The sequence below is a fragment of the Odocoileus virginianus genome, chromosome 1 (genome assembly GCF_023699985.2).
Source record: "Odocoileus virginianus isolate 20LAN1187 ecotype Illinois chromosome 1, Ovbor_1.2, whole genome shotgun sequence".
Taxonomy (NCBI): domain Eukaryota; kingdom Metazoa; phylum Chordata; class Mammalia; order Artiodactyla; family Cervidae; genus Odocoileus; species Odocoileus virginianus.
The window spans coordinates 36,832,911-36,848,635 of record NC_069674.1 but is presented as its reverse complement, the minus strand read 5'-3'; the positions used below and the strand labels follow the sequence as shown (position 1 = coordinate 36,848,635).

The following is a 15,725-nucleotide window of genomic DNA, read 5'->3' as shown; positions in this document are numbered from 1 at the left end:
GAAAATGCATAATTTAAAGAACCTGTGGATAACAAGAACCACGAGAGTTACAATTCCACATGGAAGATGACACTCACCTCGTGGTTTTGTCCATAATTCCCCCACAGATGTCTGTTTCTCTTTACTCCTCCATCATGTGAAACCCATTGTATTTTTATTAATGAAAATCCTGAACTGAGAGCTCAGGAAAAAGAGACATGGAGTGTTTCCTCTATCCCTAAACACTGATGGAAAATCTCCTTGTCTTAAAGTTTTATTTTTCTAAACGGAGAAATAGGTGGATGTTCTTTTTGATTAATTATGGCAGCAAACCCCTACAAAGCTGCTGGGAGATGAAGAGTTTAAAGTTTGGAGTCTGTTATCTGTAAAGCTTTTGTGTGCTCTTTAGAGAAATAGCATTATAAAAGTTAATGTGCAAATAAAATAAACAAATACCTCCAGGCCTTGCCCACCCATGAGCAGTGCAGACTGGTTCCCCTCAATTTTCCCTGGCCCACTTATAAATCCCCCAGTGATGGGCTTCCAGTACTTTTGCTGTTAGACTATTTTCCAGCCACCAACTAAAAGACTTCCACTTACTCTCAGCAGCATCTGTATAATGTTTGCGGTGACCCTGCATCAAAATCTTGTTAGGCCTCCAAGTAGGAGACCAAAGTGTTTCACACAATTTATACTACTCATATTTTGTATTTAATATGTTTAAACACTAGGATTGGAGTTCAGCGTTTGATTCAATGCAGTCTGTACACAAGCTGACTAAATTACAGATGAACAGAAAAGATGCTGCATGCTTCCTCCCGTCTTACAGCAAGAGGAAAGATACCAGCTCTTCTCAGGAAGTATTTACAAGTTCCAAGCATTCTTAACATCATGAATAAGCAAACTTCACAAAGGTCCTTAGAGGTCATTGAGAGGAATGGATTCCCATTTTGCAGATGAGAAAATTGAGACGCGGAAAGAGGTTGGGTGACTTTTTTCAAAGGCAAGGAGAGAAACAGAGACAGACAAGCAGGAACAGCTGACAGGATCTCAGACCCCTGAGCTATCCTGCCTGATCTGTTTCTCCAAGGGTGCTGTTCACAGTGATACTTACCACCTCTTCTCAAGGTGGGGGTGGAAGCGTTGGTCAGTGTACATGTTAACATTTCTTAGGAGGCTGGAAGGAGGCCAAAGGCTTGACTTGTACTTGGTAAAAGCCATCCAGAAAATAACAATGGAGTGGAAAATCTCCTCCTTATCCAAGACTCTCAGCCTCACATTACCTACCACAGAAGTACATTTCTACAAAAAAAATTACTTCACAGCTCTTAGGTCTGATCCCTAGCTACTACTAACACCGTATGTCATTAATTTGGAAGGTCAGGGTAAGAAAAGCATAAGCTCGATACCAAGCAGGTGTACAACCATAATTAATATTCCTCGCCTCCATGCACACCTCCATGCCTCCGATCCACTCTGATCCTGTAGAGTCCTTTCTTTGTGGTGTTTGCTTCCCTGTGGGTGACAGAGAGCAATCCTAGATCATTAAGTTATGACATAAGCCAATGATGATACTTAGAGGAAAAATGAATGCTCTGAAATGATTCTATCTCAGAGGAAAAAAATAGTGAAGATGGATGCAAATTTCACATGATCTCAATTTCTAAACACAACTTGAGACTCTCTGGAGCCAGTTTTGGAAGTGGATCCTGCACTGCCACACTCTTCCCTAGGCAAATCCAGCTTATTCTTACAATTCTAATTCCAGGCTGGGTCACTGTATCCTCATACCTGTAAGGGCACTGGGAGAACAGGTCTACGGAAGACTGCCAAGGCAGCCACAATGTATACAGTCTGATTCTGCAACCTCTGGCCATAGCTGATTAAACCAAGAAAGTCCTGACTCAAGGGCACCCAACCCCTGGATCTCGGTCTGTGTGACATTATGATTAATGGGTTGGCTTGGAAAGATAAGCAGCGCCCAAATCCTCTGGGTGGACTCAAGAAGTGGGAAGTTAAGCCACTGAGCTAGTTAGCTGGGGCTTGCAGCTAACAAGGAGTGGTAGGCAGAGCTGGGATACCCAGAGTAGGTCAAACACCTGCTGGATTTATGAGCAGGGAGTGACTTACGGATCCACAGAGGAAGCCAGGTGGGAAGGAAGAGGAGAGTGAGGCAGTGCAGGATAGTTCAGAGAGACCAAGATGCCAGGGCAGTGACACTGAGCTTCTGTCCTTGCTGAAGCTGGTCATTCAGCTTCTCCCATGCACGAACGTTCAATAAATCCTGCTTCCCGCGAGGCAACTTAAGTGCATGTCTGTTTCTTGTAACCCAAAGAGCCTTGAGAAGAACAAAGGCCCCCAAGGAAATGATTAAAGACCTTCTTGGATAGTCCAACTAGTGTATCCAGCGCCACGCACACACACACAACTCTCTCCAGACCCCTGGCAACGTCAGGACTCCTGGAGGAGGGCACCCCCTAGTGCAGCTTCTGGTCACTTAGCATACTGCAAGCCACTTGATTCTTCCTCTCAAGTTCACATCAAGCATCACCAAAACTGGGCTTCCCTGTTAGGTCAGCTGGTAAAGAATCTGCCCACAATGTGGAAGACCTGGGTTCGATCCCTGGGTTGGGAAGATCCTTTGGAGGAGGGCAAGGCAATTCACTCTAGTGTTCTTGCCTGGAGAATCCCCAAGGATTTTAGCCTAGTGGGCTACAGTCCATGGGTTCGCAGAGTTGGACACAATAGAGCGACTAAGCACAGCACAGCACACATCACTAAAATATGTCACTCATATTTTGATTAAAAGATGACAAAAACAAAATTAAACAGAAAAAAGATGACAAAAACAAAGCCAACCAATACAAAAAGAAACCCCACCAAGGGAACACAGGGAACACCAGTAGGGGTAGAGCTATTCAGTTTGGATCTGAAGTCTTTTTACTCTAACCTTTAAAAAAATTTATATTACCTTACCGCTTTCTGAGGAGTAATTCTAAGGTTCATGGACAAAGATAACAGTGTCCCATCCGAGGCTACCTCCATATGTGCCTTTGTGTCCAAGCTAAGGAGAAAAAAATAAGTAGGACCTATCCTGAGACTCATATCTGGGTCCAGGCACAAGGATATGAGCTCTGCTAGTGTTTGGTGAGCATGAATCCAGGCAACCTCTCCAGATGAACTGTTACAAAAAGCCACCTACAGTGGAAAAGCTAATTCTCTCATCCTTGCCTCTGCTAGTGAGATTTTTTTTTTAACACAAAGCTTCATTTCTTTACAAAGTAGTTTCCATAGATGAGATCCTCATTACAGAATCTGTAAGAATTTTAGGATCTTCTCTATAGGTCTCCACTCTACTACAAAGTATCTTTTCATTAAGGTTGCAGAGTGCTCCCTGAGGATAAAAAAATCTATTTTTGTTTTGGTGTTTATTACACAGGGCATTGTTTCATGAATGACAAATTGATTTTATCCTGCATGCCATTCCAAATGATGGTTTGAACTCTGAGTCAGGAAGGGTTCTTTAAAGTCAAATGACCCATATGCTTGGTAAGAAAGAACCCAGGGTCGATCAGCAATGTCTGACACAGGCATGGGACTAAAAAGAGCCAGCCTACTAGCGACTGGTCAGCTTTAGTTTATACCTTTAGTGTATTGGCAAGTGTTTGATTTAGCACATTGCATTTCTGAGCTAAGCGCAAAAATTTTCTGCTTCAAATATCCCTTCCAGAGAGAAGTGCTGACATTCCAAATTAAAATAATACACAGAAAACAACACCGATATAAAATGTTGCTTCTAAGTTCTAAAAAAGTAACAGTAACTAGTTAACAACTGAAACTTCCAGAAGAATATTAAAACTCAAACCTAGGTAGTAAGGTTTTCTCATGATTTGCAAGGTCCATATGCCAGTTAAAGAGAAATAATCATACAAATGAGAAAAATAAAAAGTAATGATGTAATACACTTGGGCTTACTATGCCAAAGCTTTTGACTGTGTGGATCACAATAAACTGTGGAAAATTCTGAAATAGATGGGAATATCAGACCATCTGACCAGCCTCTTGAGAAACCTGTATGCAGGTCAGGAAGCAACAGTTAGAACTGGACATGGAACAACAGACTGGCTCCAAATAGGAAAAGGAGTACGTCAAGGCTGCATATTGTCACCCTGTTTATTTAACTTTTATGCAGAGTACATCATGAGAAACGCTGGACTGGATGAAGCACAAGCTGGAATCAAGATTGCCGGGAGAAGCATCAACAACCTCAGATATGCAGATGACACCACCCTTATGGCAGAAAGTGAAGAACTAAAGAGCCTCTTAATGAAAGTGAAAGAGGAAAGTGAAAAAGTTGGCTTAAAGCTCAACATTCAGAAAACTAAGATCACGGCATCTGGTCCCATCACTTCATGGCAAACAGATGGGGTAACAGTGGAAGCAGCGGCTGACTTTATTTTTCTGGGCTCCAAAATCACTGCAGATGGTGATTGCAGCCATGAAATTAAAAGACACTTACTCCTTGGAAGGAAATCTAGACAATCTAGACAATCTAGATTGTCTAGACCAATCTAGACAGCATATTAAAAAGCAGAGACATTACTTTGCCAATAAAGGTCAGGCGTCTAGTCAAGGCTATGGTTTTTCCAGTGGTCATGTAAGGATGTGAGAGTTGGACTATAAAAAAATCTGAGTGCAGAAGAATTTATGCTTTTGAACTGTGGTGTTGGAAAAGACTCTTGAGAGTCCCTCGGACTGCAAGGAGATCCAACCAGTCCATCCTAAAGGAGATCAGTCCTAGGTGTTCATTGGAAGGACTGATGTTGGAGCTGAAACTCCAATAGTTTAGACACCTGATGTGAAGAGCTGACTCATTTGAAAAGACCCTGATGCTGGGAAAGATTGAGGGCAGGAGGAGATGGTTGGATGGCATCACCAACTCAATGGACATGAGTTTGAGTAAACTCCGGGAGTTGGTGATGGACAGGGAGGCCTGGCGTGCTGCAGTCCACGGAGTAACAAAGAGTCGGACATGACTGGGCAACTGAACTGACTGAAGTCCTAAAAAAACACAAAAATGCTTTCACACTAAGGTGAAGCTCTCCCTTCAAAATATATGTGCTCCCCCTGTCTTATTTCCTTATTTTGATAATTGAGAAACTGAGGCGTAGTGAAAAAGAAAAACCGATTCAAAGGCCCCTTTGTGAATCAGTAGCAGATTCTAAGCATAGAATATGACTCGATTTGGAGCTGACTTTTTCTAGCTCACAGACACCTGGATGACTCTCATAGCACAGGATGAAGGCTACCGCTGGGCACCTCCTTGCAAACTGCAGTGTGGCTCAGCAGGAGACTGGCAAAGGTTCATGATGGGCAGAGCACAGGTGAGATCAGGAGATTAGCTGACACTGAAGGACAATATAGCTCCACCGAATAGTCTTTTAAACAGAAACTTTACAAACAGGAGAAAAAGTGATCCAAAACATGACAGTTCCAAAACATGATCCATTTCTAAAAGCCTCATCTGTGTTCAAAGCATGTATCAAGGAATTCCCTGGTGGTCCAGTGGTTAAGACTCCGTGCTTCCAATTCAGGAGGCACAGTTTCTATCCCTGGTCAGGGAGCTAAAATCCCACATCTCCCATGGCCAAAGAATTTATAAATACACAAAATTTTTAAAAATACATATCCTATACCCACCTCTGACATTATATGATGATTTGATTCTATGTTGCTGCTTCTTTAAAGGAATTGGGAAGACTGTACCTATATTGACTTATTTATACTTTCATGAGAAGGGATGAAGTACAGAAATAATCCACTCACTTTACACTTAAGCCAGAGACAGTTTAATATTTTGGGCTTTCCCTCTAAAGGAATAAAGTGCATCTGTCTAAAATCAGACCAGATTCTCTCCACTGGAGAAGGAAAGCAAAAAGGGGATACAGTGCAGTGACTGTAGAATCAGACTCACATCAGTTGGAACACCGGACTTGCATCTCACCTGCTTTGTGCCCTTAAACACATCCTTAATCTGAACCCTGGTTTCCAAATCCCTAAAGCAAAGAAAATAGTATCCACCTTGTGAGATGGAAGAAAATTTTTAAATAGTCTATGTTAGGCACCTGATCCAGGGTCTGGCAGAGAATACTCAATGCATAGTAACTATTAGCATATAGATTTACCTCCTAGAGGGCGTCCCAGGTGGCACTAGTGGTAAAGAACCTGCCTGGCAATGCAGGAGATGTAAGAGACACAGGTTCGATCCCTGGGTCAGGAAGATCCCCTGGAGCAGGGCATGGCAACCCACTCCAGTATTCTTGCCTAGAGAATACAATGGACAGAGGAGCCTGGTAGGCTGTAGTCCACAGGGTTGCAAAGAGTCAGACACGACTGAAATGACTTAGCATGTATACCTCTTAGTACTGTTAACTGAGAATGCTCTGGATGTTTGCTTTGCTGGTAGACAAAGTGCGGGCATCACGTCCTGCCAAAGACCTCAGGTATAGTCAGTGGTTGAGTCCAGAAATAAAATACATCTATGGTGGGTCAGCGTATGTAACTGGACCAAGGACACTCACTAACAGCAGAGCTCATTAGAATGTGCTGGCCCTTAAGACCACCTCCTTTCAGTACAAGTTACATTAATGGTTACACTTGGTAAATTAGGGCTGTTTTCAAAATCTTCAGAGGTATTGAGGTAATCTAATGGCTCTCAAATAAATCTGTTTTTTTGTTTTTGTTTTTTAAATTTGTTTGTTTTTGCTATCTCTTCTGTGCAGAAACAAATCCCAGTAATACCACAGTTGAAATTGCATGGTATGGTAAGCAGTTACCAAAAATAAGTATCAAATATTACTGTGAAATATGCATTTTCCAAAACAAGCATTTGGTCCATTTAAAGGGTTTTAATGTTGATTTGCAATTAAAAAGAAGTGAGCCGTTTCATTTAACTTTTTCCTCCCTTCTTTCCTATATATTACTAGTGGGAGAACACTTAATGACCATGAAAATTCGAGATACTTTAGATCTTGAAGATCAGGATAAATCTATGTTTTGTTTTAATTTGTTTTTTTTTGCCAAAGTGCCTTAGTCATTATATTTCACAGTTGCAGTATTTGGGGTAGCTTGAAAGTCTGAAATTTGTGGGAAAAACCAACATAAAATGAAAACCCAGAAGTTTATTCAAGGTTTTACAATCTGTATTTAAATTCCATCAGCACTAGAAGCAATTTTGTCAGGAAATGTAATTGCATTTGGGCAAGAGAGTGTCTTTGACCTACAGGTTCCATGTGAGCATCTAAAATCCAAAATGTAGCAAACATCCACATGATCAGCTGTCTCTTGATCTCTAAGATGAGAAAATGACAATTTCCTGAAACACTGATAACCGGGAACCTTTTAGGGTTAATGTGTAACTTCTATTCCTGAAGAACAACAAACACATGTGTACATATATTATTATACTATATACATGTATATATGTGTGTATATATATGTGTATATACTATATATATGTATATAGTATAATTATATAATATTTGTGAATCATTTTACTTCATATAATACTTTTTACTTTATATGTTATATACTTATAACTTTATATGTTATATAAAATATATAATAATAATATGTTTCTGTAACTTATTGGGCTCTCTTTTAAATAAATTAGAGCAAATCTATCAGTTTTTATTTTGCCTACTATTTTGAAGGCATTCTTTTGGCACTAAGAATGCTTGGTCTTTCACTAGATAAGTTATTAAAATTACTTTGTAGAATTGCTTATCTTCCCTGTGACTTGTAGAATGATTGTTTTGTAACCTTTGATAAAACAGAAGGAAAACTGATTTCCAAAACTCTGAAATAATTACAAGTGTTAACAATTTTGGTGAGTCTTAAATTAGGGGGGAAAAACAGAAGTGTAACAAAAGAAAAATTCAGTTTCCCAGATGAATTAGGCAGTATTGTGAAATCCTAAAATCTAACGCAGTGCATTTGCCCTCACTAAAAGTTGTTCAACACATTTCTGTACAAAACAGATTTATAGCATCCATTTTCACTCTGATTTCCTGTTTCTCTGTCCATTCACCAAGCAAGTATGTGAAAGCCTCAATGGCTATGTGGAGTGTTTTAAGAGTTGACCTAGGAAGTGAGCACCCCTTGGGGAGCAGTTTGATTGGTTAATACTAGTTCTGAGCCCGGTATGTGAATCTTTATGACCACACAGCTTCAGGAATGAATTACTTGACCTCAACTTTCTCCATAGGGGTGCACACTTCAATTTTCTACACTCATTTTCAAATGGAATTACAAAAACACTTTACTTACCAAGAGGTCAACTATTCTACAAACCCAACTACTTGGAACACAAGCAAAAAGCAAGCAAAAAATTATCTGTGCAGCCAAATGTGATGTCATAAAAACCCATAGATTTTCCCCATCAGAGTTGCTAATCATTTAGAGCAAGTTTACCTTGATTTTATTAACAATTCTGATCATTATATTGATATTGTTTTTGAACCTACAGCAGATAAAAATAAATAATTCATAAGGGCAAAAGGGGCTTCCCAGGTGGCTTTAGTGGTAAAGAACCCACCTGCCAATGTAGGAGATGTAAAAGATGAGGGTTCTATCCCTGGGTTGGGGAGATTCCCTGGAGGAGGAAATGGCAACCCATTCCAGTGTTCTTACCTGGAGAATTCTATGGACAGAGGAGCCTGGCAGGCTACAGTCCATAGCATTGCACAGAACTGGACATGACTGAGCGCCGAAGAATTGATGCTTTTGAACTGTGGTGTTGGAGAAGACTCTTGAGAGTCCCTTGGACTGCAAGGAGATTCAACCAGTCTATCCTAAAGGAAATCAGTCCTGGGTGTTCATTGGAAGGACTGATGCTGAAGCTGAAACTCCAATACTTTGGCCACCTCATGCAAAGAGTTGACTCACTGGAAAAGACCCTGATGCTGGGAGGGATTGGGGGCAGGAGGAGAAGGGGACGACAGAGGATGAGATGGCTGGATGGCATCACCGACTCAATGGACATGAGTTTGAGTAAACTCCAGGAGTTGGTGATGGACAGGGAGGCCTGGCGTGCTGTGATTCATGGGGTCGCAAAGAGTCGGACACGACTGAGCGACTGAACTGAACTGAACTGAAAGCGACTTAGCACGCATGCATGCATGCACAAGGGCAAAAGAGGGAGCACTTGAAGCAATAAAGTAAGGACAAAATGCTATAAAAAAAGACACTATTTCAAAGATCACATTAAAAGGACACACAATCTCCTATGTCTCATAAATCCATGAAGACATCACTAATTTAAAAAAGAGAATTAGCAATCTTAATGATTATAAAAACAGAAAAGGTTTTGTTTCATTCCAACCATATTAAGAAAGCCAAAATGTATTTAAGTCAATTTATAAAATTTCATCAAATAAGACAAACACTTCAAAAGGATTATCAAAAATGATAAGCTCTGGTGATTCACCTATCATCTATAGATTGATTCAAAAATATACACAAGATATCCACTTCTGTAGAATAACTCATTCCCTCAGGAAAAAAAAAAAGATTTTTAAAGGCCAAAAGCTAAAGATAGATTGAATGACTGAATTTGAGAAAGCATATCTATCCTGTGCTGGATGATCTAACAGTAATTTAAAGAAATGATTTTTGTGAACTCAAACATGGGAATCCTAAAAAAAAGAAAAGTACATTTCCTCCAAGAATAAAGGCTTTTATCTACAAACCACAGGAACTTGAAACAATCTGCAAGGTTTGAGAATGGGCTGGCACTCAGCAGGTGGTAACAGGAAAATGGGAACCACAGCCAGAAACCAAGCTTTCAAGAAGACTAAGTTGCCCTCTTTCGTAGACTTGCATGCCTTTGGTGTGCAAAGTGAGGAGGAAGGGAGAAATGAATGCATCCTGCTGAGGACGAAGGAGCACACTGCACACGGCTGACTCTAGGGAAGCAGCTGAACACTATTAATAATTATACTAGGACAACAGGCATAGACTGAGGCAGTCCTGGGTGAACTAGAACATACAGTCACCCTACTTTTAAGAAGCAAGTTGAAAAATACGCTGCTAATTAATTGTTCTCTAACAATTCTTGAGCTAGAGGATGCCACCAGGTAATTCAGAGAAGAATCCCATAGAAGATCCACAAGAAATGGTCTCCCTAATTCTTATCATCAGTGATTCATTTCTTTAGTTAACCTCAGGTGACAGCTCCTGTAACACATTACCATTTTTAATTAAAAAAAAAAATTGTGCCCTCCTCGATTATAAGTTTTTAAGAGGAGGTATCAAGTCTTTTTATTATTATTGTTGTTACATTAATTTTTATGTCTTGTGTATTTTATTCCTTTAGTAGATGATAAATATCTGTTAATGACCACCAGAGTGTCCTTAAGAAAAAAAGACCTACATATTGAAAACAATAATGACACTTTTATTGTCCCATCCAATCTTAAATTAATCTTACTAGGGTCAAACTAGTTGCTTAAACTAAAAGAATGCTATAAGAGTTTGGATTTCTCCACACCATAGTACTTATTTTTCTAATATTTGTAGTATCACGGCACTGTTAAAACACATTTCATAAAAGAGGCATATCAGAACAAAAGTTGCTAGAAACAAAATTATGTATTTTTTATTACTCAATAGATTTATTAGTTTATTTAACTGTATAGTGTTATAATTACTTACATAAGTCAGTTGCATTAATACAGATTAGGGGCCACATGCAATCTGCTGCATTTCAATGGAATAAACTGACATAAACCTCCCTTGGTCACAATTTTTCTAAACTGTCTTTAGAGGGAAAAGTGGAGGGAGAACATGAAGGAAATCGAAGTACCAAGCATTCCTTTATCTGTGAGGGATGAGTTCTAAGAACCCAGTGGATGCCTGAAACCTTGGATAGTACCAAATCCTGTGTATACTATGTTTTTTCTATGCATACATACCAATGATAAAGTTTAATTTATAAACTGGGCACAATAAGATATTAACGACAATAATAAAATAGAACAAGTATTATGATATACTGTAATAAAAGTTATGTGAATGTTCTCAAAATATTTTATTGTACACATTTAGTAACTTTTCCACCTTAACTACTCACTTATCATCCACTGCAGCCATAACTTTTGCAGTCTGCGAGAGGACAGTAAAACTAGCACAAATTTATTTTTCTACCTTCACAATTTCATTGATAAAACATTCATTCTTACTGTAGATCTCAGCAACCTCAACAAACTTTTCTTATTAATGCCAGAACTTTCAACTTTTCACTTAACAGAAGCACTTTAGAGTTTATCGTAGGCATATCCAAATTGTCAGCATCACTACTTTTGTGTTTTGGGGTCATTATTAAGTTAAAATAAGGATCACCTGAACAGAAGCACTATCACGCAAGAACAGTGGATCCGATAACAAAGATGGCTTCCAAGTATGGGGCAGGATATGCTGGACAAAGGGGTAAGGCGCATCCCAGGCAGGATGGAGCAGGATGGAACAAGATTTCATCATGCCACTCAGAATAGCACACAGTTTAAAAGTTATGAATTGTTTATTTCTAGACTTTCTTATTTAGCATTTTCGTACTTCAGTTGACTGCCGGTAACTAAAACTGTGGAAAATGAAACCACAGATAAAGGAGGATTCCTGTATGTCTTGTCATACACAGAATTCTAACTTTTAGAACCATAAAATATGCACATACACACACAACTACATGGGCTATATATTTGGATGTACACTGTATTAATTGCCTAGGAATTGCCTAGAAACGAAACTATTTTTAACAACACAAAATACAGTACAGCTGACATTAAAATATCTCCTCGAATCTCAAAATTTTGGGGATGCAGCCATCTGAAAATTTTTGAGTTAACTTATCTATTCATTCAATATAAATAAGTTTTTATAGCTACTTTGCTAGGCAATACAGTGATAAAAACAGAGTTCCTGCCTCAAATGGTTCACATTCCTGAGTGAGAGCGAGTCAGGGTAATAAAGGCATTTGACAGAGTTAGGTAAGGTATTCACAGGATGTCTGCGAGCACAGAGCAGGGACAGCTATCACAGTCGGGGTTAGGAATGTCTTCCCAGAACAGAAACACTATAATTTGAATTTTAAGTGATAGTGTGATGGATATGGCTCATTGTCCATTAATTCTTCCACAGAATTAATAACATCTGATATTTAGTAAAGCCAATGCCAGCCCTCACTGCAAGATGAAAGCTACATTACCTAGTCTCTTTCCAAGTGACTAAGTACTTGTTCATATATGTGAGCAGAGGTATAATTTGATACATTTCAGGAACCTCCCCCTAGAAGATAAACTGAGATGTGTTCCTTTTCCTGTTTGTGCTTCCCTCCATTTTTCTGTCTGGAACACAGATGTGATGGCTGGAGCTCTAAACACTATCTTGTACTATGAAGACAAAGACATACCCCAGGGGAGGCAGGGCAGTGAGCTGAAAGAAACCTGCTTTCCTGTGGTATACCAGAGATGATATACCACAGCAGTGCCAAACTGTCAACTTCTGAATTGTCACAGGAAAAAGAATTAAACTTCTATTTAAGAACTTTGTTATTTGGGGTCTCTGATACAGCTAAACATAATCCTGATGCAGCTGAGTAGAAGTTATCCAGGAAAGACAGAAAATAAAAGCTGTTCACTCCAGAGGAAACAACACATGCAAAATAATAGAAGCAAAGTAGAATGATGCTTTAAGGAAACTTGCTAAATTCAGCATGACAGGGGTTCAGGAAGGATGTAGATGGGCAAGTAGCAGGCTTGATCAGCATGCTAAGAAGTTTGGATTTAATTACCCAAGCAGAAGGGCTTCCTTGGTGGCTCAGCAGTAAGGAATCCACCTGCAATGCTGGAGATGCAGGTTTGATCCCAGGGTCGGGAAGACCCCTGGAGGAGAGAGTGGCTACTCACCCCAGTATTCTTGCCTGGAGAACCCCATGGACAGAGGAGCCTGGTGGGCTACAGTCCATGGGGTCACACAGAGTCAGACACGACTGAAGGGACTTAGCATGCAGACATGCATACATAAACATCATTCCAAAACATGTGTAAATTAAAAAGGAAAAATTCCATTATAAAGGAGCAACTTTACATAATGCTCAATCCAAGAATCTACAGCTGGTACTGGGGGAAGGGAGTGGACCGCTGTATTTCTTTCATTGACTTGTTCATTCTGGACCTGGCCTAGCTTGTTTGGGAGTCAAACATAATTCCAGACAAAGTCTAGAGAAAGGTTTAGTTTCCTGTTGCCACTGTAACAAATGATCTCAAAGTTAGTGACTTAAAACAACCCAAATTTATTTTATTACATTTCTGGAGGTCAGAAGTCTGAAATGAGCCTCACCAGAGTAAAGCTGACTTTTTCCTGAAGCCAAGTCTCACCTTTTGGCCAAGTTTTGAAGAGTAGTTTCTGTCTTCTCCCTGGGAGCTTTGTTCTGTCCGTAAAACCATGCTGACAAACTGGTTCTCACAGAATATGGGAAAAATCGATGATTCCATCTTGTTCTTGCCTCCTTCTTTCCTATGCCAGGATCTAAGTTCTGTTTCTGAATACCAACCCTGTGACTGAGGCCTTGCCAAGCAGGATGTACATGGGATCCACTGCATACTTTTTGTTAGGGTTCTGTGATGTTCCTTGAACCTACCATTTCTATTTGCATTTTCTTTCAGGACCCCTTGCCATCTCTTGGTAAATATTGTTGCTGTTGTTTAGTCACTAAGCCATATCCTACTCTTTTGCAACCCCAGAGACTATAGTCCACCAGGTTCCTCTGCCCGCAGGATTTGGGGCTCTCAAGATATGGCTTCCCTGGGGGCTCAGATGGTAAAGAATCTGCCGTCAATGCAGGAGATCTGGGTTCAATTCCTGGGTGGAGAAGATCATCTGGAGAAGGGAATGGCTAGCCACTCCAGTACTCTTGTTTAGAGAATTCCATGGACAGAGGAGCCTGGTGGGTTGCAGTCCACGGGGTTGCAAAGAGAAGGATATGACTGAGCAACTAACACAAACATAGACCGCAGTCCATCAGGTTCCTCTGTCCATAGGACTTCCCAGGCAAGAATACTGAAGTGGATTGCCATTTCCTCCTCCTTGGGATCTTCCCAACCCAGGGACTGACCCCACGTCTCCTGCATTGGCAGGCAGATTCTTAACTGCTGAATCACACTGTATTTACCAGTCATCATGCCCATCTTGGTGGGTTGGCATCCTCTCCACAGCCCATGCCCAGGCTGTCCCCTGCCATTCCTCTGATCCACACCCATGTATGATGGGTCAAGGTCCAAGTTCTCACATCACTGGGATGCTCCATCCTGCTACAGCAACCAATCCTGCTAGTCTGCTCTGTGGTTTGATGTAAGATCCAGGGATCAATGAAAGATCTTTTGGACTAATGGCATTTTTCAAAATACACCATTAAGATAGTTTTTGGGGTGCTAAGGTTTAGGAATAGCATAGTTTTCTTTTTCTTATCACACAATTTACATTCTATAGACATAGCTTGTGTGCATGGAAGTATATAAGGAGGGTTTTTTTTCCAAGTACAGGAATTAATACTATACTTTTTATTAGTGAATTATATGAAGAGACCATCTATGTTATTAAAGAGAAAAAAGTTAGGTTAATTTCTACTAAACTGTTTTTAGTCTTACAGTTTAGGTGAGTTGTTCTGTTTGTGAAATACAGACTTAAAAGTCTTAAGTCACTGAAACATTTTCAAAAGCATTTAATAAGTAAATAAGGTAGATAATACATATTAAAACATTTCTCACTTAGAGGTAGAGATATTGCTAGTGCTATTATAGAATCATCATAATTAAAATAAGGTTTCCCTTAAGTATGGAATCCAGTTCTCAGCCTATACTACTTTATTCAGTCTCTTGCCTCCATCCAATATCACTGAATTTCCCCCAGCACAAAGTAGACCTCACATACATAACAAACATAGCTGACATTTGTATAATACTTAAAATATTTGACACAACATTTTAAAATGGGTCACATAAATGCTCACACACTTCAAATGGGATATATAAGCCATAAGTATAGGATTGGATTACTTATGTTAATAAAAATATGTATATGTATTTTTGTACATCCGCTCAAAATATATGTATCTGCTAAAGTCTAAAACTGACAGATTTTCCAGGCAGAGAAAGAAAAATATCATATGATATTACTTATATATGGAATCTAAGAAAATGATACAAAGGAATTTATTTACAAAACAGAAACAGACTCACAGACTTTGAAACTAACTATGGTTACCAAACGGAAAAGGCGGAAGGAAGAAAAAATTAGGAGTTTGGGATTAACATATACACTGCTATATATTTAATATAATCAGCAAGGACCTATTGTATAGTATGGGAAACTTTATTCAATATTCTGCAATAACCTATATGGGAAAAGTTATACATGTGTATATGTATAACTAACTCACTCTGCGGTACACCTGAAACTAACACATTATAAATCAAATATACTCCAATATAAAATTTAAAAAATTTTTAAAAATTTTGAAGAGATAAAAAAGCTGACATATTTTCAAATAATCCAGCAGTATTAACAGAGTGTTGTAGAAGAAAAAAGTATATTTCAAAGGCTTAATTCTCACTAACATACTGAAATTGACATTCTTATTAGAAAACAAAAATAAATTGACATTAGAATTTGCAGGAACATAGATTTGGGTG

At 39.3% G+C, this 15,725-nt stretch overlaps 1 protein-coding gene across 19 annotated transcripts in view; it reads right to left on the bottom strand.

The window, feature by feature from the left end:
- Window positions 1–15,725, bottom strand: part of SUGCT (succinyl-CoA:glutarate-CoA transferase) — a 782,676-nt gene that overhangs the window by 128,796 nt on the left and 638,155 nt on the right. For 2 of the 19 annotated variants that reach the window (XM_070466768.1, XM_070466759.1), the window contains exon 14: window positions 1,436–1,494. The exons of 15 other annotated variants lie outside the window; for them this stretch is intronic. In XM_070466768.1, the coding sequence (XP_070322869.1) occupies window positions 1,436–1,494 (59 nt within the window). Of the gene's footprint in view, window positions 1–1,435; window positions 1,495–15,725 lie in introns of those variants that run through there. 2 more of the 19 variants (XM_070466754.1, XR_011487382.1) reach the window with 2 other exon arrangements.